The sequence below is a fragment of the Anabas testudineus genome, chromosome 1, assembly GCF_900324465.2.
Source record: "Anabas testudineus chromosome 1, fAnaTes1.2, whole genome shotgun sequence".
Lineage (NCBI taxonomy): Eukaryota > Metazoa > Chordata > Actinopteri > Anabantiformes > Anabantidae > Anabas > Anabas testudineus.
The window spans coordinates 9,896,378-9,924,148 of NC_046610.1; the positions used below are offsets into that span (position 1 = coordinate 9,896,378).

Here is a 27,771-nt window from a genome sequence, read left to right on the forward strand (position 1 = left end):
TGGCTTAAAGTATCAGATTACTTAAAATGGTATAAATATTAGTATTCTCACAGTATTTTTCAAAGTCTCATTTCAGTAGAGTCTCTAATAGTCACTAATGAGGTGCTGCACAGATTTTACACACCGTCTATAGTGACAGATCTTAAGGAGTCCTATTGCATTTGTTCAAAAACAGTTGTATAAATTAATTTTCTTACTCCAGACGAGGTTGCGTGCAATCTGATAAACTGAAACAAGTGATGTCGCTTAAATCAGCTTCGGTAGGAGCTGTGGACTACAAGCTTGAAAATAATAACAAAGGAGCGTGTGAGGTTACAGAGATCTGAGCTTACCAGGTCTCTGCAGCTATCTCTGCTTGAGGCTTTCGGCTCAGTGCTACATTAACCGCTACCAGCAACCAAGACACCCAATCTCCACCTGTGGTTGAGCTGCTTTGTGAGTAGGTGCCAAACTTTGAAAAAGAAGAATGCATATAATAATACAAACAATATATGTGGTTGTACTGCTACATTGATTTTTTTCTTCTTGATTCTTCCATGTGAATCCAATAATGTTACAAAACTGCAAAACTCGGTACTCATTTAACTGCCTCATGTTACAGGAATCACATTTTCTGCATTTATGCCAACATTTTTGAACCACTTAATTTATTTGACCAGTCATTTGATGATTTTAACGGTTAATTTTTGTGAAAAGAACATTAAATGCAACAGTTTTGATAATCAGTGAGTCATTTATCACATCAATAAAAATAAACATTTGCAATTTCAACTTATTAATTGTGCAGATTTGTTACTTTTCTCTGTGTATAATATAATAATACATTGATTATATTTAGACTGTTGATCAGACAAAACATTTATGGTGTACTTTAGACTTTAAGCTCAGTCATTGATTTGTAAAACCTATTTACGCATTACTCAATAATCGAAACGGGCTATTTGAACCCGGTCATTTGAAAGCTGTTCATCTGTTCTCCTGCCTGTCTGCCCACATCCACGTCGGTTCTGCCGCCTGTCTGTTTGCTTGACGCTCCACTGTGTCACAGCGCTACTAATGGCCAGTGCTGAGCCAGCCACTTTCTAAATGACACCCTCCTCCGCTCAATACAGCTGCCCTGCAGTTACACACTCACTCCTCTGCCCCTTTTTTTTCTCCCCCACCTACACTATCACTTCCTCTCATGCACGGCACAGTGGCTCTCCTCTCTTGTGCGTAAGAAAATCGGTTTCTTGCCAGTTTCTTCTCAATATTTTCCACTCCTCTTGGCTAGCACACACACTTTCATACATCACATATCACTGAGTGACTGACTGACATTGCGCAACTGGAGTATCTTCTCCGTACTGATAGCAGCGCCCTCAACAACAGAATGATTAGTTCATTAATCATTCATTCCTCTCCCACTTCTCTCGCTGTACCTTATTTTGCCTTTTTTCTCCCTCTTCACACAACATCCCGCTTTCTCCACGTTCAGTCGACTTTATCTTATTGTACACTATGTGTGTGCTTGTGTGCGTGCAAGCAAGCAGCAGAGGGTGGTGTAGTGCGTTTCCCCTGTTGTAAGACTGAGCTGTATTAAAGACGTATGGAAGCCAAATTTAGTTTGGCCTCAGTTTGAGTACAGCATCTCTGCCTGACTAAATTCTGGATCAACACACTCATGATCCCGCTGATTCTCTACACTTGTTAGTTCTCCAACCTCTGCATACTCCAGGTGCCACTTGGATCTGATGTAGTTCAAATGACTTTATTAAGCACAAACAGTAGCACTTGTCATAAGTGGATGTACCTCTTCTCTGATTTTCTCTTTCCTTACACAACACAAACTCCTAAACTTTCCCCTCAAAGTTCATTGGTTCATCAGCCCAGGGTTCCGGCATACTAAAGGATGGTGGTGGCAACATTTTGGCACTGGCAACTCATAACTGGATTGCTGTAATTATTCATTGGGAGAGTGATGCCTTCCAGGGGCTGAAGATTGATTAGGTTTGATATGCGGCTTAGTGTAATCTGTCTTTGACCAGGGCTCCTGTCCAATTTGGCAGGAATAATAAAAAGAGAGAAAGTTATTTTTGAAGAGAGCGGAGAAACGAGTGAGTAAATGAAGAGGGAGGTGGGTGGACAAAGGGAAGAGAGAAAGATTGAGACATATCCTGTGTCATGTCTCTCGTGGAGCCCTTTGCCATACACTAACCATTAGGCTGCAAACAACAACAGCGGGGCAACCATTTTGTTTACAGTCGAGCAAGGCTTTTAAGCTAAATAAAGCCATTAGCACCTTAAAATCCAGACCCAGTATTGTCAGAATTATTGTGTACTTAGTTCAAATTGTTAGTTTTTGAAATGCATTCGAGGTGTTTTTTTTATGCCTTGCTTGTTTTGTCAGCGAGACCAACGCCATCCTCAATTGTCTAATTTTCCACGACTAAAGTGTGTCTTCAGTTAATCCTCCAGCGTAACCATGGCAGAACTTAAAAGGCTCTGATTAGGCTGTTGTGTCCCACAGGTTGGCTAGATATAAACTTGTGACACACTCACGGTGCCCATGCACACCCCAGAGACCGCTCTTTGTGTTAATTAAAGGAGTCTCAACTGCAATTAGCAGGCTTTACAATGAGCGTACCCACAGATAGAGACATAGTTGCACACACATACACATGCACACACTGATCCAGATACATCCAAACTGCGAACACATTTATGGGCCCACATACACTCTTTACAGTTGCTTAAGTATCACAGTGGCAGTGCGTTTGCTGTTCAAGTGCACCCTATTGTGACACCATATTGTGATAACTTCTAATGATTTCAACGATAGCAGCCCTGTTTATTGGTAACTAATGGATGGATGAAAAACCAAATGCAGAATAAAATCTGCAGAAAGTCCTGATTTTCACTGAGAACTAACGTCCTACTTTCTCAGAACAGATTTAAAAAAACAGTCAACGAGATAATTGCACACATTCCCAATGCAAATAAACTTGTTTAAATAATTTTACATTTGATTTTCTTGAAACCCCTTTCGTTACTTTATCCATTAAAATTTCTTTAAAAACACCTATAGAAAGAAAGAAGCTGCACTGAGGACATGTGAGTGTATATTATCATTTAGCCCATTTGGCTTTTACAATATTTAACACCGAGATTAATTCAATACAGTGGAGACTACTGGAGCTTTGGGTGTGGTGCTCAAAGCATTAAAATCATAAAAAATGTATTGAAACTACTTTATACTATAGAAATAGAACACTATTACAATTAGAGACGGTCATGTAGCCGCTTGCGTGACCCTACAAACCAAGATCTGTGTGACTGTGTTCCTCTCCCTGATAAGGCTAAATGCAGAACCAGGGTCCATGGTGGCCAAATGGCCCATCAGCCCGTCTACTTATGTACAAAATTAGACCAAAGCTCTCCCAGTGTGCTCCAGCCTTGTCCACAGGAAATCAAGACCAGGTGGAACTTAAGTGAATGAAGCCCCACTTTGGCACATTCTAGCTGGGGAGATAGTGGCAAGACCAAGGGCCCCCTGGAGCTTGTCTGAGGTTGGGAGAGGACACACACACAGATACACATGTGCACAGGTGCAAACACCAATTTGCTAATGTTCACACAGGGGCACAAACTCACAGTGTATAGGTGCTGTCAACTCTGTGGCAACACTGGTTAGCCACTCCACTCCCGTATTTACTTATTTATTGGCAGCGATGGCTGCGATGACAGGGCCACTCACTCTCAGAAAGCCTCCCAGGCTCCACAATGTCCCTTCAAGCAGTAGCGTAAAAATTTTAAGAGCCCCAGGCCTGGTTTGATGATTTTTGATGGGAGTTAGCGTGTAGTGGAGTTGTCGGGTTCATTCAGGGGGCTAACTGTTCTAATGCGTCTAAACTCTTGCTTTGCGAGTGTGTCTGTGCGTGTGTGTCAAAGCTAAGCGAAGTGTCACTTAATAATTTAGTCGTTGGTTTCGTCCCTCTCGCCAGCCATCCATCCATTCACAGCCCTTTATGTCTTGCCTCTGGGAATGCGGCGGCCATCTCTCTGCCTCTCAGGGAGTGATAGAACGAGCAGAGACAGGTGACAGGATCTGGTGTTGGTTGTTTGTGAGGACAAAGTGAGAAGAACTGACTGTGAGAGGAAGAGAGAGAGAGCTCAAAAACAGACAAGAATTAAAAGGAGCTCGAGGTGATTTATGGATAACGGCAAGATAATGAAAAAGAAGTTTTTACAATACATGTTCATTACACAGATCCTCGTGTCCATTCTGTCACTAAATCTGTCCTACATGTCTTATGGATTAAAGCAATGCACTGCAGACACGCAACATGGAATATGCACCCATGCCTTACACTACACACACACACACACACACACACACACACACACACACACACACACACACACACACACAGCTGGGTTTCTGGCCTCCGTGGATGCCAGATGTGGACAGAAGATATTTTCTCTCTCGCTCTCATCGCTGTTTTCAGACTAATAGGTTCTTGCTCTATGTGGAAGTGGTTCTAAGGCTAGAGCAGGAATTCAAAGCCTGCACGCCAAACCTGTGGCTATGGCTGTAATAATCAAATAATGTAACTTGGCCACGTGTAAGAATGTGTGTTAATACATGAGAGCTTTCAACAAGGTCTCCTAAAACCAGCGGCCTCCTATATTCTTTAATACGACTTGATATTCACTTAACCCTTTCCCCCTCCTTCCTCGTAAATGGAACCTGATGGTAGAATAATAACCTTCGTATTTGTTTTTTCTCTTTCTGCATTCACTATGCTGATTTTTCATCCTGGGTTGTGCCTGGACGAGGGGAGGGCAGTGATGGGCATCACACTTACAACCTCTCCACAGGTTCACTGGACGAAAAATAGAAATTACTTTTGAATTTGTTGATCGTTTGCTTGGTTCAACCAACACGCACAACTTTAAAGATAAAAAATACATTACATTTAAAGCTACACCTCCTGCTTTTATTTCCTTCTTACGCAGTTGACAATAAGATTAAATAGAAGAAGAAACAAAGAAGAATTTGCTGGGATAGAGAAGTGAAACTTTTACTATGATTGAAATTCTCCTTCCTCAGTAGTGAAATCCCCAAAACCAAAATGTAGCTGTTTGTTTGCGAAGCGGTTTCACTACCACAGGATGATTTGTGTGACATTTATTCTGGAGTTTCTTTTTTGGCCGGACGGAGTCACAAGTGTTTGTGTGTTTGTCGTGTTGTTAGCGGTTATGTTCCCTGTCATGTGTGTGCCGTAAATAAAGACTCCCCTGGCTAATGTCCCCCACATGTTTTTCGTTCCCACCTCCCTCCCAGCTCAGCATTTGTTTTCAGGGAGGACTCAGATGGTACACAGCTTTTTTGGACCATGTCTCAGCTTTTGTGAGGTCATTGAATTTTTTTATTTATTTATTTATTTTTATATTAAAAGCAGTCGTGGACTTCCCTTTTACTCACAAAGGCTAACCATTATAACGTGTGATTCCCATTACTTCACTACCTCATCACCGAGCAGATGCACAGCTGGTTACTGATGACCTCTCTCACACCAGCCATACTCAGACAGTGAGCAGTACAGTAAACGTCAGAGGGATAAATCCCTGTTTGGTTGGATTTTTGATTCATTCAACAAAAGAATTAATTGCAAAAGCTGTATTGCCCAAAATATGACAGCAGATGGATTATAATTAAAAAAATATGTATTAGGCCTGACAAGATTACCTGAGCTCCTATTGGAACAGGGAGGTCCTTGAAACATTTTTCAAACAAGTGCCATTATATCCCTTTGTATAGCTCCTGCCACACTCTCAGAGTCACTGAAATTATTTTAATTTCCTCACACTGTCTTTTTGAGGTCCCTGCCATGGCTTTCCGTTACAACAGTAAATCTTGGCGGCTTGACAATCCAGCCCCAACAGTAAACACGATCAAAGATGCATTCAACTCTTTTTACTTGTCAAGAACTAATTTCCTCTGTGGGAGAAAATCAAGCTGTCCTTCTCCTACAAGTTAACTTGGCTATTGAACACTTTCAGAGAGGAGTAAGTCTACAAATCATACAATAAACAGACTTGAAGAGCCCACCTGAATTAAAGTAACATAAAGTTACATTTACATCTTGAATTTCCCACAGGAATCAACATAAAAAGTTAAAATTGAACCCTTAAATTCTGTTGGCCTTCAACATTTCAGCTTATTACTTAATTGTCTGGCTAAACTGACAACTTTACAACTTGTAGTAAACTGTAGGAAACCCACAGTAATCGACTCCTCACTTCCTTAAACTCTACTGCAGGTGATCCCTCTGGTTTTCACCTGGTTGTAGCTCACACATAGGGAGGAGACCAAAAACAGAGTAAACACTGCTTACGGTCAATATTGAACTTAGATTTACCAGATGGACAGAAACACGACTCTAAATAGATGCCACGTTTTTCTGTAATTGCTGGATGTGTAAATAAGCAACTGTTTGCTAACTAGTCAGGACTCGTTTCCACACGTGGCTAAAAATCAGTAATTGTGGGTTTGAAACTTCAAACAACATGAAATACATCACTCTCAGTAGGACCTGGTAGCCGGAGACGCTCTCTCTCTCATTGAAAAAATACACAAACGCAGGAATACACAATAGTTTACAGTAGGTCCTCAAGTATTATTTTACATCCACCGACATCTTTTATTTGGACCTGAGATGAGAAAGTGTTTCAGCAGGTGTCAAAGGGAGCAGAAAGCTAAAAGAGGTAAAGATATATTAGTCAGGTCTGAAGGGGAAAAACCGTAGCGCTGTGAAAAGGAAAGGTAAAAACAGAATAATGAGAGACAGAGAGATGGGGAGTTAGCAAAGAGAAAGGAAGGAATACATTCTAGGGAAACGACTTTGTCAAACTCTCCGTGCTGGGTTTGGTGGAGAGCGGGCTGGTGGAGGTGTGAGGTGGGGTTGTACAACGGGGGCGCTGGCAGGGTTGCCACAGCAGCGTTCCGGATGGGCAGGCGGTCTCCTCTCAGGGGGTGAGGGGGGGACGTGGGGCTGTCAGGGAGCCTGGCAGGTAGAGACACAACGCCCTGTGACTGGGGGGGAGCACGGGTCAGTGAGAGAGGACAGGAGCGAGGGAATGGAAGCAGCGGAGGGGTGAGGTGGAGGCCTGTCTGATGAGGTGAGAAGAGGGAGCTTAGAAGGGGAGGAAGGCATGAGGGAAGTAAATGAGGGCGGAGGAGGTGAAAAGCCAGAGATGATTAGAAGAGAATTATCCAAGTGTGAGTGTGGATGACGCCGGAGCAAAGAGGAGGAAAGAAGAGGAAGAGAAAGCAGAAGGATGGGCTCAGGGTGCCCCCGATATACATGTCTGTGAAATGCCCTGAAACCACAGTCATTAGGCAAGTGAAGGAAGTCAACCTCCTCTTCTCCTCTCTCCTCCTTTACTTACACAATATGGCCACACCTTTTAGCTCCTATGTAACCTTTTCAACGTTACCGACCCAAGAAGTCTCTGTGTAGAATGGAGATCAGCACATAATCCTACTTCCAGGCTACAGACGAGACCAGAAATTCTACCTCCCCTGTTGTCTGAGATTGCAGATTTGGGGGTAAAGTAACATTTAGTTGACCCTTGCTGTAAAACCTTGTGAGGAACATTGGAGTAGTATACTCTGCTGTAGCTCTGCACACTGCTCCAGTCCAGTCCAGCACTTTCGGTGTGAGAGACTTTGTTTGCTATGGATAATGGATCAATCCCAGTTGAAAAGAAACCCTCAAAGCTTTGTTGATGGACGGCTTGTTGAGTTAATGTTGGATGAAGAGCTGTGTGAGAAAAGAAAAAGAAAAAGATCTGCTGCATATGGCGATGCCTGTCATGTTAGTGACGTGGTATCAACAGGTCAAAGACACGATGCTGTTTATAAGAACAAACCATAACAGATCACTACAGGAGCACCAGGTTATAAAGTTTTACAGCTCGTAGACAGTAAATTGAAGTTCAATCAAATCAAATCACAAACAATTGTAATAGTTGATGGCCACGGGCTTTGGGATCTGCGTGTGAATATGTGTACGGTGCGGTGAACAGGGCGTGTAGACAAGGGAAAGGAGACGCTGACAGTTTGCTGTACATTAGTGACAAGAGCAACGGTGTGGTCAACTGGGCGCCTGCGGGGTCAGAGGTGCACGCGTGCACGAGCACTGTCTTTTGTCTCTCGACCTCATGAGTGGAGTGTTTCCTTCTTGGAAAAACAAAGGTGACACGTGGAGTACTTTATACATAACAGGCGGCGTTATGTCATCAATGGCCAAATAGGCATTAACAGTTTGTGCTTTCAGTCTTCAACCTCTCGCCGTTCTATATCGCCACAGTTGAAAATCATAAATAACTCATGAGACTCAAAGAAGACTCGCTGCTCTTTTGCCTCTGGTTTTTTGACAAAGGTGCACTTATTAGCAAAGGCCAGATTGCAGTGATCAGTGACACAGAAAATCATGTGACTCCCTCTTGTTTCTCTCAGACCTTTCGGTGCCCTCGCCTGTCTCGCTCTGTCTTTCTCCTCGTCTCCCTCTCTCTCCCGAACTCACAAGTGGAAGGCTGTTCCTGTCCATGTCATATGATGTCTTGTGGCCCTGTAGTGGTAGCAGAACAGTGACAGTTCTATCCCTGTGCCATCTGATCGACATGCCATTCCTTGTCACATGCGCACACACTGACTGTGTGTGAGCACCCCTGTATGACCATAAATCAGGTCACTGACAGTTCCAGCCCTCAGCCATGTGCGTCTGCTTATGTTCCTACTATACTGTACAAAGGCTGCACTCACTGCTTTGGAAATGAAACTTCCCAACAGTGTTAAACCATGATTTGCTTTGCTCTTTTCAAATAGTTTTTACCTGGAACAGAAAAAAAAAGGTTCCAGGTTTAGTCTGGAAAAACATTTGCATGACAGCATAGTCGACAGGACGAGCTCCAGATGTGTCTTTCAGGTGACAACCTAAAGTAAACCCACGCTCTCGTGCTGCATTCAAGAAGCATCATCCTTAGCAAAGAGACACTCATCAACCATTTTCTACTGGCCTTAATCATTTGTTTCTGTGGCACATAATCACCATCACCACACAAATTATGTTGTTCCACTTTCCTCTCTCTCGCTGCCCTCTGCTTCTGTCCTTCCATTTGCCCTCTTTTTAGTGCATAAAAGGCCAATTTGAGTTGGATTTTGCTCAGTTGTGATTTCATTCCACGAAAAATTATCCCCCACCAAGAAAAACAAACAAAACACACACACACACACACAAAAAATAACACAGCAGACAAGCATTATGACTGTTTGATGACCTCTGCATCTGTTTTGTACTTACTGCTGTTTCCTTGCTCTCACTTTGCACAGAAAATGAAAAGCAAGGTACTTTGCCTCTCAAGACTTAAGAGCGTAGAAAAAGGGAATTGGCTCTTTGAGACCGTTCTAACAACTCAGTGTTGTCGCAACCAATTTCTGGGCTATTTGACCCATTAGATGTCAGCGTTTGGGAAACAAACAGGCAGTGCAGAGAGGTTTGATGGGTATAATAATGTGTGTCGAGGGTACCTTCTGAAAAACACTTGTAGCTTATGGTAAAAGGACTAAAAAAGTGCAATAAGAGGTAAAGAATGTTTGAAGTCTCACTGTGACTGTGTGTGTTTACTCCTTTATTTGACATGCTCCAGAGGAGCTTTGCTTTATTAATATCCTAATAAAATAATAATAAAAACATCCTAATAAACTTTTTTCCACCACTCTATGTAATTACAGTTTGTGAAATTGTAAAAAAATCTTTCTTAAAACTTACATCCACATGCATCAACTGCAGAAAATGATTATAAATCCATGAATATATGGCACTGTAAATGGAATTTACAATTAAATTCAAATTGTCCTGCTTGTTTGCCACCCAAACAAAAATATAGCACTACTTAAAATAAACATGAAACAAATTTAAAGAATTTAAAAACTAAAAACAAACTATACAAGGAGAAAACTAACTTAAGAAATAACAATTATAACTATTAATTAAATTATATAATAATTAACATGTCTGTTAAATTACATTAAATACAGTATAAATCCATTTGGAAATGTTTTAGTCTACACAAAGTTATAAATTAAAATCCATTTTTAATGTTTTGCTTCGGGCAAACGATGTTAGCAACTAAAATTGAATTAACTTTTTAACGAATATCATGTTTTTCCCGGAAATGACAGCTTTGCTCTGTAAAGCTTCAATCTTGACCAGCCCTTTCTGACTGCTTGGACTGTAGTGCTCCAGACTGAGCATGCGTCGCTGGGGAATAAGGATGCTGTGGCAGAGCTTTAACCTCATGCACACTCTCCTATTGATCCATACAAGCCTCAGTGACTGTTGCTACAGAGCAGGCTGCACTCTGTCATACAGGGTTCGCCCTGTCACCGCTCAGTGGCAGCTGAGAAGGAAGAATACAACACATCACACGCTACGATCCCACACCAGCCATCAACCCCTGGGCTAACACTGCCACCAACCCTGCCCTCTCTTCTCATCTGCACCCCCCCAAGCTTCCCACCCCTTCACACCCCTTTTTGCTCTCTCTCTCTTCCTCTACCTCACTTTTCCTCTAATGAGTTGCAACACTGATAACGAGCCTGATGATCTTCCATTGATTCGGCTATCACTTGCTTGTCTGGTAATTGATCCGTAGCTGAGCCTCTAGTTAATTATATGGGCTTCGACATGGACCCCTGCCCCAGGGGGAATTCTCAAGTCCTGCACAATAATAGTTTTAATAAAGGAGCCTGAGGATCTCTCTGCATCCTTTTTTTTCTGCTCTTTCCTGCTTCATGTGATTTTTCATCGTTCTATTTTCTTCTTCCTCGACGTTTCTCCTCCAAATATCTCCACCTCCGTAGTTTTCCTTTGGTGTCTCTTTATCGTTTCCTCTGTCATCACGGCCATTACCATCAACACAGGCAAAGGGGGAAGGATGGGAAAGGGGGGAAGGAAAGCGTAAAAGATGTGGGGGGGAGAGAGTGAGCGATATTGGCAGAGTCCACTACTCCCTCCCACAAATAACAGCCATTAACCGGCCAGGTCAGAAGCTGAGCCACCAGCTTGACTTGAAACACTGAGTGCCACTCGAAAAACCCACAGACTAGCACATTTACAGATGAGAGAGAGAGAGGGAGAGAGGTTGTGTGAGAGGGAGAGAGAGAGACAGAAAGAAAGATAAGCTGGAGCTGGAAAGCAAAAAGGAAACTCAGCTGCTAAATTGTCACTTAATATAATTAGCCTAAGCCTCGTGCATTACCTTTTCAGTAAGTTGTTAAGAGGGGAGCTGGCAGTACATGGACAGGAGGTGACACATTACGGCTTTTACGACAAGGTTGCTTGTGGCTTCTGACATGGCTAAGGCCACTATATGCAAAAGATAAATGGGGGGGGGGGGGGAGTAAAGGAAAGAAAGTGTGAGATAGACATATAGAAAAAAAAAAAGAAAAGGATGGAGGAAAGAGTGAAGATGTAAATGGAGTTTGAGACAAAAGACACATCTTCAGAGTGGTAAGACACACGCTGCACACTTTTCTCTCTACTAGTAAAAATCCCTTGTACATAGCAGTAACGACTGGTATGATAATCTCAGCAAAGGTTAACAGTATACTGCCATTAGCACACCGTACAAAAGGCTTTTAACGGACAACCAAGCAGCTGTCTGCAGCAATTTAGCACCAAATTCGAAGTGACTTTATATATCAGGAGCCATTTAATGTGGCTGAAGAGAGAAGTTCTCCCTCTGTCCCTTTCTCTTTTGTTCCTCGGCAGCGGAAAGATCACAGTGACATCTCCCTCTCGCCGTGGACTCAGACACCTGCTCTGTCATTTCTCTAATGACGGTGGGGTGAAAAGACAGGGTGGAGAGAAGAGGAGATGGGAGATTTAAAGGGAGGACGAGGAGAAGGAGGGGGAGGTGGAGGTAGAGGAGGTGATGTCGGTGTTGGTGGTGGTTGGGGGGGGGGGGGGGGATGTCTTCATTGTTTGAGACATGTCCTATGCGGTGTCAAAGGAAGCATAGATCTCCTTCCTCTTTTTTTTTGTCTTATCCTCCAGTGTGTCTTTTTCTCCATGTCTACCTCCCTTTACTCGTCCATCCCTCATTTTATCCCCTTACCTTTGCTGCTGTTGGGACCAATTTGGCTAAAATGGAACCTCTTCCTCATTTTTTTCTTAATTAAAATCTGAGAGCCTCCGTGGGGGGGTGGGTGGGGTGGGGGGTTCCTGTGTATGTGTGTGGGAGTGTTCATATGCATGCTGGTGGCAGATTGCCTGCGTTCCATTAGTCTTTTATTAGAGTGGATGAAAATAAAACAAAGGCTTCTGATTTTTTGTACAGATACGAGTCTGTTTTGTTTTTTAATGACCCTACAAACCAAAATAGAACCATTTTCAGCTGTGATCAGTGAAACTCTCTGCAGAACCACTCGATTATCTGTTTTTTTTTAAAATAAAAACTCAAATATTTGATATTAGTCTGCAACAATTATGTTTTCCTTTAAGTCCTGTCTTTTTTATCAAGGTAGGAACTGAGCTCTTTAGCTTAGTGTGTGTGTGTGTGTGTGTGTGTGTGGTGGTGGGATGGTCCCACAGGAGAACTAAGTTGCTCTGAGATGTGCCGGCCGCTCGCTGCACAAATTGTAATAAGGCAGGGGGACAAACGCTCCCCCCCCTTTTCTCCTGCTCTGCGATGGCGCTTGCCCCCACCTTCCTGCCCCTAGCAGAGGAGGGGTGTGTGTGTGTGTGTGTGTGAGGAAACGTGCAGCATGTCATTGAGCATCTCAGAGTGGAGCGGCACAGTTGACTCAGTTGAGCCTGCAGCGGCCAGACACACACAGCTCGCTCGCTGTCCTCTTAGACACAGGCGCTCAGAGAGCCACCGGCTCTCCCCCCTTCTCACTCGCTCGCTCGCACACGCTCTCGCTCTCCGTCGGACACACACACACACACACACACACACACACACATATAGAGGCTCAGGCTCTCAGTTCAGTTCCTAAGCGGCTGCGACGGAGTACAGAGGAGAGAGAGAGAGAGAGAGAAACAGGGAGAGAGGTAAAGAGAGAGGACAGGCAGCAGCACACACGTCGAGAGAGGGACACAATCAGAGAGAGAGAGAGAGAGAGAGGAGCAGGAGGCAGGGAGAGCTGGATAGTTGGTGGCTCACTCCCACACCTCATCTTCACTTTGCTGGGACAGACACAGAATTGATGGTAAGACACATTCATGCTTTTTATTTTTCTTTCTTTTTGTTTTTTTTATGGAACCTTTTTTTAATTTTTTTAATTCTTTTTTCAAGCAGAGATTTGAGTTGATTTACACATTTTCTGTTTCATACTTAGTTGTTTGCTGTTTTTGGTAAACAGTGTAGTGCACATTTCTTTTTACTTGGATTTCTTTAAGACTTGTCGTGTTATCTGGTTGCAAATAGGTTAAATGCACAGTTTCTGCAGAGCTCCATTTATTAGCTTTTAGACTTGCTGTGTGTGCGTGTGCTGGGTTTGCTGGTGGCATCTTCCAACTTTTTCTTCTCTACTTTTTGGACATTTGTTTTGCACACTGCACTACATGTCGGTGTTTTTAATGTGTGTGTGCCTGCGTGCAGGTGAGCGTGTCTCACTGTGTGTGTGTGTGTTTGTGTTAAGTTGATGTGTAAAGTAGAAAATTAACGACAAATGGATTAAGGCGAGAACTGAGGCCACGGGCAACATCATGCACCCCTCCTCACTAATTCCCATAACCCCCCTCGATTTTGTTTTATTCCGTTCTTGCTCACCTTCTCATCGGCCCCCTCCTCACCTCCATCCTTCTCCTCATTCCTCCTCACTCGCAGCGCTCTGCTCCGCTCATCTTGCCCTGTCCAAAACGAGGCCCCTGAGGAAATTCACCGCAAGCTCTCTTTTCTCTCTCTTCAGGAGAATTAACTCCACACACACTCCTCTGCCACCAGAGCTGCCAAGAAACCTCTCATACATCTACTCCCTCATCTCCCCTCTTACTGCTATCCTCCCTAAGAAGCAGGACCTGTGTGAGACAAAAAAAAAAAAAAGGAAAAGGCAACACGACCCCAAAAGAACCCACCTTCACTGACTGTTTTTTTTTTCTTCTCTACTCCTTCACACTCCCACATCTCTCTCGCCCTCCCTCTATGTCTTTCCCTCTCTCTGTCTAAGTCCAAGGAGGCAGAGTTGGATGTGAGAGGCAGCGAGTGCGACACAGTCCCACCAGAGCCCAGCACAGACCCAGAGCCACCCAGGTCACCTCCAGCTAAGGTTATCCTACCCAACGGCACTGCTGGCGTTTCCACGAGCATCCCCTCCAGTAGCCACAGTAGCAGCGGCAGCAGCAGCGGCGGCAGCAGCAGCAGAAGTGGTCTGGGTGGCATTAGTATCGTTAGCAGCAGCGCTGAGGGAGCAGGCGAAAGCTCCATGCAGTTCAGCACCAGACCGCCTAGTGCTGAGCAGCCGGGCTTCATGGGGACATGGCAGCAGCAGAGCACTGACAGCAACCTCCTCTACAGAATGTCCCAGCAGGTACGTCAGCTCAACCTCTTCCCTTCGTCCCCTCCACCGCAGCCTCTTCTCTCTTTTTCCGTATTTTCAGTGTGTAAGACCAAACTTTTGGTTTTCCCCATGGTGGTGCACGTTGAGATATTTGCTGTTGTGGTTGTTCCTCTTGGTCTCTGTGTGTAAAACAGAGTGTGTCAGGAGAGTGAGTAATTTGGGGGTGGGGTGTGTTTTGTTTGTGTTTCATATTAGAACTACTCGCTCGAAAATACATTTTTGAAACTTTTTTCTTTTTTCCCCACTTTTGGAATATATCAGATTTGTGTGTGAGTGTGTGTGTGTGTGTGTGTGTGTGTGTGTGTGTGTGTGTGTGTGTGTGTTTGTGTTGGTATTTTAAACGCGCCATGCCTGGAAGTGTTTCCATTCATGTAGCCTCTGTGCCTGTTTTCATTTTTTTTATTTTACGGATCCAAAGCATGAGTCACCTCCTCTCTTTAAAATAACTCAAAAACTGCACATTTGGATTATTTGTAAAAAAAAAAAAAAAACACACACTTTATTGTAAAATTTCTAGACTATCAGATAAATCATTAATTTCTCCGTTTGATGGATTATCCCTTGTCCGGATTTGTTACACACATACTTAAGTCTCCGTAATTGGTCTATAAGCGGTGTGGAGTTTAAAAGCAAGCAATAGCAGTGTTTTGGTAACCTCGGTGCCGATAAAGACTGGGGAAGGGGCACCCCTCTGGGACCGGCTAATTGACTGCATGTGGCCGAGCCAGGAAGTCCCTTGCGCGGCTTCACAACAGCAGAGGAGTCCTGAATGAACACAGGCTCGTCTGGAAAAGTAATGATGATAACGGATAGTCTGCACCGGATTAAAGTCAACATTTCCTCTCGACGTTTCTCGCTTGTTATCACGGATGTTAGGTTTGAATTTCTCTTTTTGTTTTGTAGCTTTAAAAACAAACAAAACAAATCCAGCAGCCTCCAAGTTAGAAAAGAGTCATTTAAAGGGAAGAAAGTTTTAATTTTATTTTATTTTGAGGGTTTGGTGAAAGCCAGGGAAGGAGAGGGAAGAGGAGTTAGAGGAGAGTTTTGTGCAAATACGTGCGTGTGTGTGTGTGTGTGTGTGTGTGTGTGTGCGCGCACATGTGTGAGGGGGAGACAGTAAAGATAGAGGTTTGCAGTTAATCAAAGCGGGACCTGCAGGCTCTCCGTACCATGCGCACGCTGTTACGCGCTGAGGCCACAGCGGCTCTTGCGCAACAGCTTCGCCGCGGCTCTGCGCTGTGAGTGATGAGGAACTGATTCTGTCACCTTGTCGGTACTTAAAGCCCGATGAGGGTGTTTTAAAAAAAAAAACAAAACACGAAAAGTCTGCTCGTGTAGGTGAAACACGAACAGACTAAAGCAGCTTTACCGAGACTGTTCTGTGCTTGTAAAAGAAATGTGCTGCGTTTGACTTTCCCAAAATAATCCTACATTTTTATTTCGATACTGAAAGCATCATGCAGCATCACATTTTTACATTTAGCCCCTTAATGTGAATTTTTCCCGGAGAAACGATCAGATGAAACTATTGATAAGTGCTTTGGAATAGAAGGGAGCGTTGGATTCACAGAGGACCCCGCTCCTCTGCTCCCCTCCTCTCCCGGCATGAAGCAGGTAGACGTGGGGCCCCTGTGCTCAGCATCTGCTGGGACCTCACGTTTGCATCCCCAATGCTTTTTACAAATGCGCACCGTTGTTTCAATATAATCAGCTGTGGGACTCGCTGTTATTTAGCCTTCCTCGCACCACTTAGAAGACATCTTCCCATGTTTAGTAGGCATGACATAAATTCTCCGAAGGAAGCCTGTTCCTTGACAGACTCGCCTTATTGGAATCTAACCAATAATGACTTTGTGTTTGCCGAGGCTGGCGCACCCTGGGGTGTTGGAGGAGAGAAACGCGTTGTGGGCTTGTGTTTCAAAAAATCTCTCCTCTCTCTCCCTTAAGGATCCACTTGGTGACACGAGGGATGCGGTATTTTTATCGTTGTTAGGCCCAAATCATTATTTCTGCCTGATCGATGAGAGACGCAGAAAATAGTTCTGCGCATTTGGCTCAGGACAGATGCGGCTGTGGTGAGGTGCAGAACATCACCACAGCCAGAACAAGTGGAGAGACAGTGTGGATTTGTTCTAACTCCCACAGACACACACACACATCTACATAAAAATAAGGACACATATCAGATATCGTCACGAACCTGGTGTCTCATCACTTTTAAAATGACGTAAATGCGCTGTGGTTCAGAGCAGGTGTCTCATCATTTCATCAGTGACTGAAGCCTGCAAAGAAAGTAAAGCACATATTTTTATTATGAAATTGTGAGTCAGGAAATTTCATATAAAATGTTTTTATTTAATTTTATTCTGTCACCTGTTTAATAGTTCAGCCATTAAACGCTGCACCTGCTTCTTTAAGTTACCTGATCAAAACAGACTGAAAACGAAAAACGTCTCCTCAGAATTTACTTCTGCTCCTATTTTTGACTCACTGGAGTTTTTATTTACATTTTCATTAAATGTTTCGGCTGCAATTCTTTCTGAATGAATAAATTAAATTAGAAAGTGAGTGAGACATTTAGGCGATAATGAAACGTCTGCTTCCTAAATATTTGGCTTGAGGTTATGTTGTTAGAATTTAGAAGAAAAAAAAAATAAAGAAGGGGAATTAAATATGTTTCTTATGTTTTATTAAGTGCGGTGTTAAGATTGCACATTGATAAACAATCCTCAGCTTTTTGATTATGGTTTCTCGGACGAAGCGATGGAGGCGACTCTCTTTACACATCATGTTTCATTTGCACGTCCTTTAACAGGCCTTCACATGCTTTCGATTTGTGAAGAAACCTATTTGTCCAGGCCACGATGCAGGAGATTCACAACCTTCATAGTCCAGGAAACAGCATAAACAACGTGCAATTAAAAAAAAATAAATAAAAATAAAAAAAATCAATGAAATGGATTCGATAAATACTGTGATACTGTCTGTTTTCTCAGCTTCATAATGGTCAGAAATCAGAACAATGCAACAGGGAACTTTTGCATTAATAATTATTTTTATGGTAGAAAAAAAAAATATCCAAAAATTAATTAGGTGTTGAATAATTCCCCAGACATTATTAGTGGTAATATTTGGAGCCTAAATTGACCCGATGCTGCACATGCGTGGTTGAGGATATCGACACTTGCAAGTTAAAAACCTCGGAGTTAAGTGATGCTACGAGACTAATTGGTTCATCAGGGATAATTCCTGTACAATACAGAAGCCGTAGGCCGCATCTGGTTTGCTTTTTTTTTTTTTTTTTCTCCTCCTCTCCGCTTTAAATCAGAGGAATGTGGGAGAGCTCATAAAATATGTGGCTTCACCTTCACTGGAGGATCTGATGCAGCCACCCTGGCTCACAGCACACTGCGGACAATAAGATACAAGTCAGTGTTATGTCTTTTAAAAATATCTCTAAAATAGCATCTTCCTTTTCTTTTTGCAAGGGTGCTGTAACGCGGCTTCCTTTGAAGTGCGACAGGTCGACAATGGGCCGAGACCTGGAAGAGGTACAGTGGCATCACAGCTTCTGTCTGCTCTCAGCACTGCCTGCTTCACCTCACACAGGGACTGCTATTACAGCTAGGGCTTCACACATTGGAAATAATAATAATAATAATAATAATAATAATAATAATAATAATAATAATAATACAGAGTAATTTAAATGTTTGACTGTTTCCATTCTTTTAAATTTACATGCATTTTTTTAATTCTGCGAAATTAAAACCTCACAGCCCACAAGCCTGCAGTGTTTCTCTTCCTCACATTAACTATTTGTTAAATTAAAATCAAATTAAAATTATGCCAAAAAGGCACAAAGAGACTATGGTAACATTAGGTCAATGCAATATTTAGATAAAGTTATAAGCAGGCTTATTTATTTTTCACCCTACATGATATGACAACGTGATTGTTGGAAAAGGTGAAAATCAGTTTTTATGACTGTGTTCGAATGCAGCATGCAGGTATTTTGCTCTATAGGTTATTTTTTTAAAAATCCACCTTAAAGCTCTACTGTGGTTTTCTAGAGTGTGGTTTTAGTTCTTCCATTTCCATCTTTCGTCAACATTTCTCTCATGTTTGCCATTTCTGAACTTCTGTCTGGGATCAGTGTTACACTCACAGCTTCCCCTTTATTTTACACATTCTTGCACTGTCCTGCCTGTATGTGTTTGTTTTCAGCAACTGAAACTGAACATTGTTACTCCTGAGGGCTCGAAAAACATGCTCTGCCTTGTTTTGCCTTGAGTTAAAGAAGTGGGGTTGATGCTGTCCTCTTCAGTGCAAATCACAGAACGCGCTAATGTGCCCATTAACACAGCGATGCAGCGGCGAGTGTGTGCGTGTATGCACGTTGTTTTACGCAGTGGGGAACAGGCGTCTTGTGTGTTGCATATGCGGTGCATATGCGTTGCTTCGTACCAGTGTGAGGGACTGGGAGGCAGTGATTTGACGCATATGTGTAGAATTATCCACAGTGAGTGAACGCGTATGTGTCGTTACACTCAACTGTTATTATTTCCATGTCTGTTTTTGATGGGTCATTGCACACAGAGCATATGGATGCCTATATGTACTGTGCATGTATCTGGTGTCAAGCATATGTGTGTGTGTGTGTGTGTGTGTGTGTGTGTTCTGACACTGAAGTTTATGTATGTGAATGTGTGCGTCAAGGTATTCATGTCTGTGCTTTTGCCATTTCTTTTTCTGAGTGGGTGGCTAAATGGTCATATGCCAGTTGTGTGACTGCGAGTGCTGTGTTGTGAGTGTGTGTGTGTGTGTGTGTGTGTGCGTTTCAGTGTTGGTTCTGGCTCCACGTGTGTGCGGGTGCGAGGTGAAGTGTCTCTTGGCTGGCCTTGGTTGGAGAGCTGGAAGAGAGCAGAGGTGAAAGAGGAGATTTGCAGAAAAGACACGCACCACTTCCCCCATTACTACTTTTTCTTTTTCTTCTTCTACATCTCTGTCTCTCACTGTTTCCTCTTTCACTGTCGTTTCTCTCCTCTTATTATTCCTCTACAGCCCTCCCCCCCCACACACACACAGCTGCTGATTTATTGAAGTTTATTCTCCTGCTACTGGGTTCTTAAGATTGAACCTGTGCAACAAAGGACATGTATGTGTGTCAATTCTAATAAGGCTCTGTCCACAACTGTCAGAAGGAGCACAATGTTTCTCCAAGATGTGGACATGATAAGGGGGTTTCTCTTCACCTGGTTATAGAAGGTTTAAAGTCAGAACATATCTCCCTAATAGCACCTGTCCCTGTAAAGTTGTTTTCAGCTCTTTCGCTGTGTAAAGGAATTATTGCAAGTCCAGATCACATAAGCATCGCTGAAAAGGGCCGCGGTGGCATTCAGTCGGCAGGCACCCCTCTCAGTCTTTGTGCATATGCAACCGTTGATGATCTGAGTGTTTTCCTGAAGGCAGCATTATTTCTGCTGCAGAGAGCGCAGAAATGTTAAGAGTAACACCGAGTGGGAAGGTGGCTGCAGCTACTTGTAGATTTACTGTGTGTGTGTACTATTAAGAGCCCATCTAGTTTGACGGAGTAGGAGGATGTACAAGGTCCCATTCATGCTGTGGTCCCCACTATATTTACCCAGGCACCAACGGGGGAGATATGACGTCCACAACATTTTTACTTTAAACTTCTATAATCTTTGTATAATGACATTTTCAATCCCGTCTTTCATTCTAAGTGAAATGTGACCATACGTTAAAATAATCAGATGCCCTATTGTGGCCTTTAAGAAATAATTTACTGTGGACGTTTAAGTGACTAAAATCAACCAACAGCGGTTTTAATTCACTCTGTGATGGTGGTTGTGTTAAGAAAACTTCAGTGTGACTCCTCCTTCAGACACCTCTGTTCATTTCTCTTTGCCTCTCTGCCTCCTCCTTTAAAAACCATCAAAACAATTCCAGTTTTATTTTTAAAGTATATGCTTGAGCTAAGCCTCTCTACAAAATATTCCTCCCTGCACACGTCCACGACCATGCGTGTCCCGGGTCATACAGTAACCTCTGTAGCTGTGCAGCAGTGCCCTGCAGGACCACTGTTATGGGTAAGCACTGACCCCGACTCTGTGCGAGAGACCCGTGTCAGCCAGCGATCAATAAGCATCATGTGAGCATCAATCACGGGCTCCGTGTCAGCTGTTTGTTCTGAGGAGACGGCAGCCTCGCGCACCACGAAGGCACGAATTCTGGGGAGGATACGGAATGATGTACGATGATGAACTGATGAGATGACGTGTTATTACGGACATCAAAAAAAAAAAAAAAAAAGGGTTTCTTCTTGAAATGTCTGGTGGAGCAGTGTGTGTGTGTTTGGGAAGAAATGAAATGAAGAATCATCTGCTCTTTCCCAGGGACTTTTTGATTCCCGTGTGGGCATGTGTGTGTCAAAAGGAAAGAAGGAAAGTACCCTTCTCCTTCGGTTGTTTGTGTTTTCTGTGTTTAGGGTTGATTAGTTTTAAATAAATCTAGCATGTGGCAGTTAAAGACAGGGCTTAATAAAGTCGGCCTTGTCTGTGGCATTTGATTAGTTCCTCATTTCACTTGGAAAATCATGACAGACTGTAATGTTACAACAGAATAACAGAAGTGTGTGTGATGTTAGCGAGGAACAGTGTTATATTTATGAGAGACGCTTCTTTTTTTTATTCTCTGTGAAAGTCTGTGCAGGTATTTTTCCTTCTTTCATTTTCTTTCAATAGAAGGTCGTTAGTTATTTGTCTTTGGGTTTAGTTTCCTGCAGAGGAGAGAACTCGCCGGCGTGAAGAGGAAATGTGTGTTTGAAGGGCCAGTCGCTCAGGATGTCACCACCCTGCTACTGGCTAATGAGGGGGGACATAAGCACAGGGCCAGGGGCAGCAACACACACACACACACACACACACACACACACACATAGCAGGAATGCAGCAGCTGTCACCAAGGTCCACGCAGTTATGAAAGGGTTGAAGTATAGTTGTGTCTTGTGTGTACGTGTGAGGGTGAAGTGGCGGTACCAGAGGTTGTTGGGGTGTTGAGAGCTGGGAGGGGCCCGCGTTGGCTTCAGTGACCCCGAGATTGCGACCAGCAGAGAGGAGCAGGTCACCACACATAAGTGACTTCAGTGAAAAAGAAAAAGAGAGTGAGAGGAAACGTTTTAAGACACGAGCATGTGGCGTAGAGATTTCTGGGAGAGGTTCCTCTCTTTCCCGTTCGGGATCCAGAGGAAGGTGACATTAGGTGTGACCTGTGCTAAGTGACATGACCCTGGGCATACCTTCAGCATGGCTTTTCCCTTTTCCTGTTATTCCTCAACTCCTTTTTTTGTTTTCTTTGGAGCAGCTCCAGCACAATGGGCAAACAGACATGCCTGCTATTTTTGCATCTGTCTTTAAGGACCCACGTTTGCTCGCGCTGCCTGCCAATTTGCCCCATCAGCAGTGGCAACGAGCAAGAACTCTCAAGGCACAGAGCCTTTCATTTTTCTGTTGGCGATGTGGCTAATGCTGTCACTGTTATTTGAAAAAGCACTCAGGGTGAATTGCTATTATTATTGTTAAAACCATCATCATAATCATCATCGGGCTTATTTACGGTTATGGATAATGATGGTAATTTTGTTCCGGGCTCACGGTTGACTCTGTCTCTTTCACCTACTAATCCGACATGTTCTGTTGTGTGAGCGTGTGCTTGTCCTACTGTACATTTCCAATGTGCTGGCAAATTATCAAAGCTGTTGTGGAAAAGAAAATGGCTTTCCAACAGGTAACAGTGATTTCACGTCTGCAGTTCACGTGTGAGGCGAGGACAACCTGTGTGCACACAGGCAAGAATAAATACGCTCCAGCTCCTAATGCATAGGTTCAAGTCTGGGATGGGAGGTGGAGTAGACAGGTCCCCCCACCACCACCACCACCACCACCACCCCAACCACTATTTTCTGTTTCATTTCTCTTCTTGCTCCCATGTTTTACTCTCCATCTATCTCTCCACTCTGTTCTGTTCTGTCTCCAGCTTACCGTGGAGATTTGATTGCTAGAGGCCCAGGGAGGATTTTAGGGAGGTTCTGGAGAAGGGAGGCTAGTGGTACAGGCTGTGGTAGGCTCGTAGCCAACACACACACACACACACACACACACACACAATTGCAAAGATATGCAGCCCTACAGGCATAAATACCTGATTTCACACTCCTATTTTGTCTTTTCTTCATGCAGATTCTGTCAATTACTTTCTAACAATGGTGCCATTTTTAACCCTCTGACAAAACTTGAGTCTAAACTCATTAGCTACTCCTTGTTGTGAACAAAGTGTTAAAGCAACATGTGTAAGCATTTGTTTGTGCGCTCTGCTGACTTTGTAAAGATGTTTGCGCTGTTGGATTAATAACGTTTAATGGCCACTGTTAAATGCAGCTGCCTTGGCATCCCACAGCTCGTGTTTTTCTGGCAAACTCAGACTCTGGGTGGCTTTTGTTTTTGCGAGTGTGTGTTCTGAGTGTGTATGCAGTGCAGTGAAATACCACAACGTGTGTGTGTGTGTGTGTGTGTGTGTGCATCTGGGCTAGATGGGAGAGACACTGTGTGTTATCACTTAGCAGAACTCTTCATCGGACCAATGTGGCCGGCCCCAAACACACAAGCTGAATTGAATCAGTCTCTACGCAGCCAATCACATGTTACTTTTAATCTTTAATGTCCTTTAAGTCACACATGATCTAATTAGCTCACTGCGAACTGGACTGAACCTGTGTCTGTGCCATTCAGACAGCAGTGACCTGTGACATTTGTAGTGTGATCGAGGCGACAGCTTTGGTCTTTAACCAGGAAACAAAGTGAGAATTCTTGTACGGAGAAAAAAAAAAAAAAAAACAGTTTTTATGTGTGTTAAAAGTGGAAGATGTGTTTGTGTTGTTCAAACGCGAAGGCACACACAGACGCGTATACACTTGCTTTCTCTATGTTGATGTTTTCTCTGTAAATGGCCTGAGCTGCCTCCTCCATTGTCGGGAAACACACTCAGCGATAAGTGCTTTGTTGGAGCGCTGTCCGCTTGGTGATGTGTGTGACTCTGACTGGCATTTAATATTTTATGGCATTTAATCCATTTGATATGTTTCCTCCAAATACAAAAGAATTTGCAGCTTTTGTTTCTGTGATCCAGGCCATTACTTCACAGCTTGTTGATCATTTTAGATTTGTAAAAGGTGCCAACAAGGGATTTGTCACCTAGATTTATTGTTATTTTTCTGCACAGCCATTAGGCTCATAAATTTGGCACCTCGTTCGTGGCTCAAACGGGGCCTTGAGAGGGCAAAGGTGATCTATTGTGATGGATCAATGTGCAACCAGTTATAACTCAACAACATCAATAATAAAAATATTATAAGCAAATGGCTGCGAGAGTTATTGCTGGAAAATAAAGTGAAGTGATAGCACTTAAAGAGCAGTCGGGTTTACAGGATGCGAGAGACTACGCATTATGACAAAGGAGAGGAAAAGAAGCCGACAGCTTGTGCGTCAGTCAGAAGTTGAGGAGGAGGCTCTCTTTGAGATCAATTGGTAATAGGCTGAAGTCACAGAGGCGATTAAAGGCGTCGACTTGCCTGTGTTGTAAATGCTGTCAGATCTGTTAAAGGAAGCCTAATACCTCTCAGGTTGAAAGCTGTAATAACATCAACCGTAACTGGATCCACGGGGAAGTGCAAGTGAGTATGTGTGTGTGAGTGGGAAAGGAATGGGAGGATGGGCAAAAGTGTTTCATTGTGTGTATAGTGCCTAGGTGTGCGTGTGTTTGTGTGTATGTGTGTATGCTCGTTGCATATAGCAGCAGCAGCAGCGCATAAAGGCGAGAGCCGCGGGGCTGCTCCTGGCATTTTTTCGGCCACCAGATGCCTGCCATTGCTTTGAGAAAAAGAAAAAACTGGGGATGAGGAAGGGAGAAGGACAAAGAGGAGGGAGGGGAACGCTCGCGGAGGGGTGGGAGGTGTAACTGGGGGGGGGGGGGGCACCGCTGTTCAAATCATGTCACGTAGTGCTAATTCATCCAGCCTCATTAGAGAGAGGGAAGGGACCTGAGGGTCTCTCTCAGGACAGGGCCCAGGCTCAAACTCGCACAGCCACACGCAGATATATTCATGCACACATTGTCTCAGTTTTTATCAGGCACATACTTACACACACACACACACACACACACACACACACAGATGCAGTTTCTCGCTTTCCTAAAACACACACACACACATGCACAGATGACACTGGCACAAGGCGCAGTGCGGGGGCAGTTTGGGGAATAGAAAATTGCCTTCTCAGGAAGGCCCCGGCCAATTAAGGACCTGACCGTATTGAATGTCAAGTGTTAATTTAGGCTCCCCCTCCTTCACTCTGTCTAAGCCCCCCATTCTCACCCCTCAATTTCCCAGCAGCAGTGGGGGGAGCAGGGATATGTGTGTCCCAGAGATGAGCAAATACATGTCAAGGCAAAGTTGATTGCCTGCACCGTATTATGTGTCGCAGGCAAGTGGCAAATGTGCCTCCTCCTTTTAGCCTTTTGCGTACTCCCAGAGGGACGCCGCGATGGAAGGAGAAGGAGAGAGGGAGGATTAACTGTATTGCAGTGATAAGGAGGAGGCTGGGGGGAGTGGAGTGAAGGGGACATACGGAGAGAGCAGTATAAAGGAGGGCAGAGGGTTTGTTTGATCTCATAGGACTGGGTGGTGACTTTGATAGTCTTTTAATTGCCTTCATTTGCACAGAGGTGATGTCCCTGACAGTCGCTCTCAAAATAAATAGTTTTGAATAGAGGATGGGCGCATTTTACAAAGTCCAGAGAGCTGCATTTCTCTTTCTGTAAAACCGCTCTATTAACTTTATGAGAAACTTTAAATGATCTCAACACGATGACTGTGTACTACACTCGTCCAGGGGCAGACAAGGTTGTTTGTGAGTCGGACTGATGGTTAATGCCCACCTCCTTACCTCCATGATCTAATAGACATCCACTTAGCCTTAATGGGCAGATTCCCTTTCTCCTCTCGTGATGACTGTTGCACTCCTTAAAGGTGAAATTGCCAGCTTGTCTTTCCTATCAAACCCCCCACCCATCCTTTAGCCTCCGTATCTCATGTTCACTGCCTCTCTCCCAGGACAGAGGGGAGTATCTCCAACTAAATAAATATCACTGTGTTACTTGTATTTACAACAAAGTTCATTTTCCTGCTTTGGCCAACCCTCTGGCTACATCTGTTAGCCAAAGGCCTTGTGTCTCACGCTCACATCGGCATATTCACGTTAACATGTGTGTGTGTGTGAGTCGGTATGTGTTTGTGTGCGCCTGGTGATAGCAGTGATGTTGTGAAATTGAATAGAGAGGGTAAGTATTGATCATTTCCCCCCTGTGTGTTATTAGTGCCTGCTGCTACTGACAAAGAGAGCATGAGCCACCCGCACAGACACAAATTGACAAACACTTACACGCACACACTGCCACGTTTACTCAAGAAATACGGCACGTTGTTTGCATGTTTCGACAACGTCAACAGGGAAAAAGTATACTTTACTGCTACATAATATTTTATGGAAATATCAACATTAATGCCCCAAACATGGGCTGGAAACCTGGAAAATCACAGCTCCGGTGGTGTTAAGACAGACTGTGTTATGTGTCACTGACTGATATGTCTTTTCAAACAGAGCCAGTGTTTGTCAGTGTGTTGTAATTCAATTTCTGAATTACTTCTGATCACTGATGCTAACACGGCCACCCTTTCAGGACCCCTCCTGGGCCAGAGAGGGTGTTAAAGTCCAGCGTAACCGCTCCGTCTCTCGGTAGTGATGATGTCTGCCGGGCCTCTAGAGCTCCACTGGTCAGCCTGGACTGAGAAGTCTGTCAAGTCCTAATTGATCACCCTAACCCGGGGAGCTGTGGACAAAGGGAGCGGGGTTGGAGGAATGCTACAGATAAGGCTAAAGGGAAAGAAAGGAAGGGGAAGAAAGAAGAAATTGTGCGACCAGTGGCTTAATCTTTCTGAACTGGCCATTTCCCCCCTCTGGATGATAGATATAGTAGGCCTAGCATGTGACACAGATGGATAATGCAGGCGTCTGGGGTGATAGAGTAATAAATTAACACATTACTGGACCCTAATGTGGACTACTGTGAACGACCCCACACCAACATCGCCAACCCTCCAGCTGCACACACACACACACACAAACACACACACAGTCTCACTGATGCGTCTAGCTGAGCTCAGAGTACGGATTGTACTCCTCAAGTGGCATTGATTTGCTAAAGTGCTGAATTAGCAGGAGCAGTCCAGCTGCTGGAGCTTCTCTACTTTCTTTCCTTTTTTTTTCTGTATTTTACAATTTCACTCTTAACTTCTACTGGTTCTGCTTCTACTACTTCTACGCTCGCTCACGCCGCTCAAATGCTGATTTTTCCCTCTCTTTCTGCTTCGATTTGTTCTCCAGCTCCCATGAGCTTCCTTGTCTCCCGTCTTTGTATGACTGACTCACCCCTTAGCTTGACACACTTTTTTGCTCAGTCACAAGTGCTCCTTCAAGCAACTTTGCTCCCCTTGTCCTGGCAAATGCCTGTTTCTATTTTCCCCCTCTTCTGTCTCCAGCTGGAAGGTTTCACCTAAGAGAACAGTTGGTTTTTCTCTCCTTCTCCTTGTGGCCCACACAATATTCGCCAGCCAAAACTGTTATGTCCCTGACTTTGAGACTGAAAGGGAAGTGGTATGTATGTGTGTGGCTGGGGATTGGTATTTAATAGCCAGACATACAGAAGAGCTAATATCCAGAGCAGCAGTAGCCTGCACATTGTAAGGCCACACACAGTGACAAGGTCTCGCACAGCTCGCTGTATTTAAAACTTAACCAACTCCTGCAGTGCAAAGCAATGGCTTCTACATGTAGCAGCCAACCGCAGTGAATTCCACTGGTGTAAATGTCATTCATCAACAAATGAGTGCTTCTGGAAACTGAGCGGTGTACAATAAGGGTCACTGGTCCCACTGTCCGCCGAGTATGTAATGGTGTGTTATACTTGGGCTCCTGAGTCGGACAGACTGTCTGCTTTCTGAGTCGGAGTCGAGGCCCCTAGCC

At 43.9% G+C, this 27,771-nt stretch overlaps 1 protein-coding gene across 5 annotated transcripts in view; it reads left to right on the forward strand.

Moving 5' to 3' along the window:
* bnc2 (basonuclin 2) overlaps positions 1-27,771 on the forward strand; it is a 149,378-nt gene that overhangs the window by 46,109 nt on the left and 75,498 nt on the right. For 2 of the 5 annotated variants that reach the window (XM_026360121.2, XM_026360125.1), the window contains exons 2-3: positions 14,225-14,584; positions 18,103-18,165. The exons of 1 other annotated variant lie outside the window; for it this stretch is intronic. In XM_026360121.2, the coding sequence (XP_026215906.1) occupies positions 14,225-14,584; positions 18,103-18,165 (423 nt within the window). Of the gene's footprint in view, positions 1-12,890; positions 13,265-14,224; positions 14,585-18,102; positions 18,166-27,771 lie in introns of those variants that run through there. 2 more of the 5 variants (XM_026360122.2, XM_026360123.2) reach the window with 2 other exon arrangements.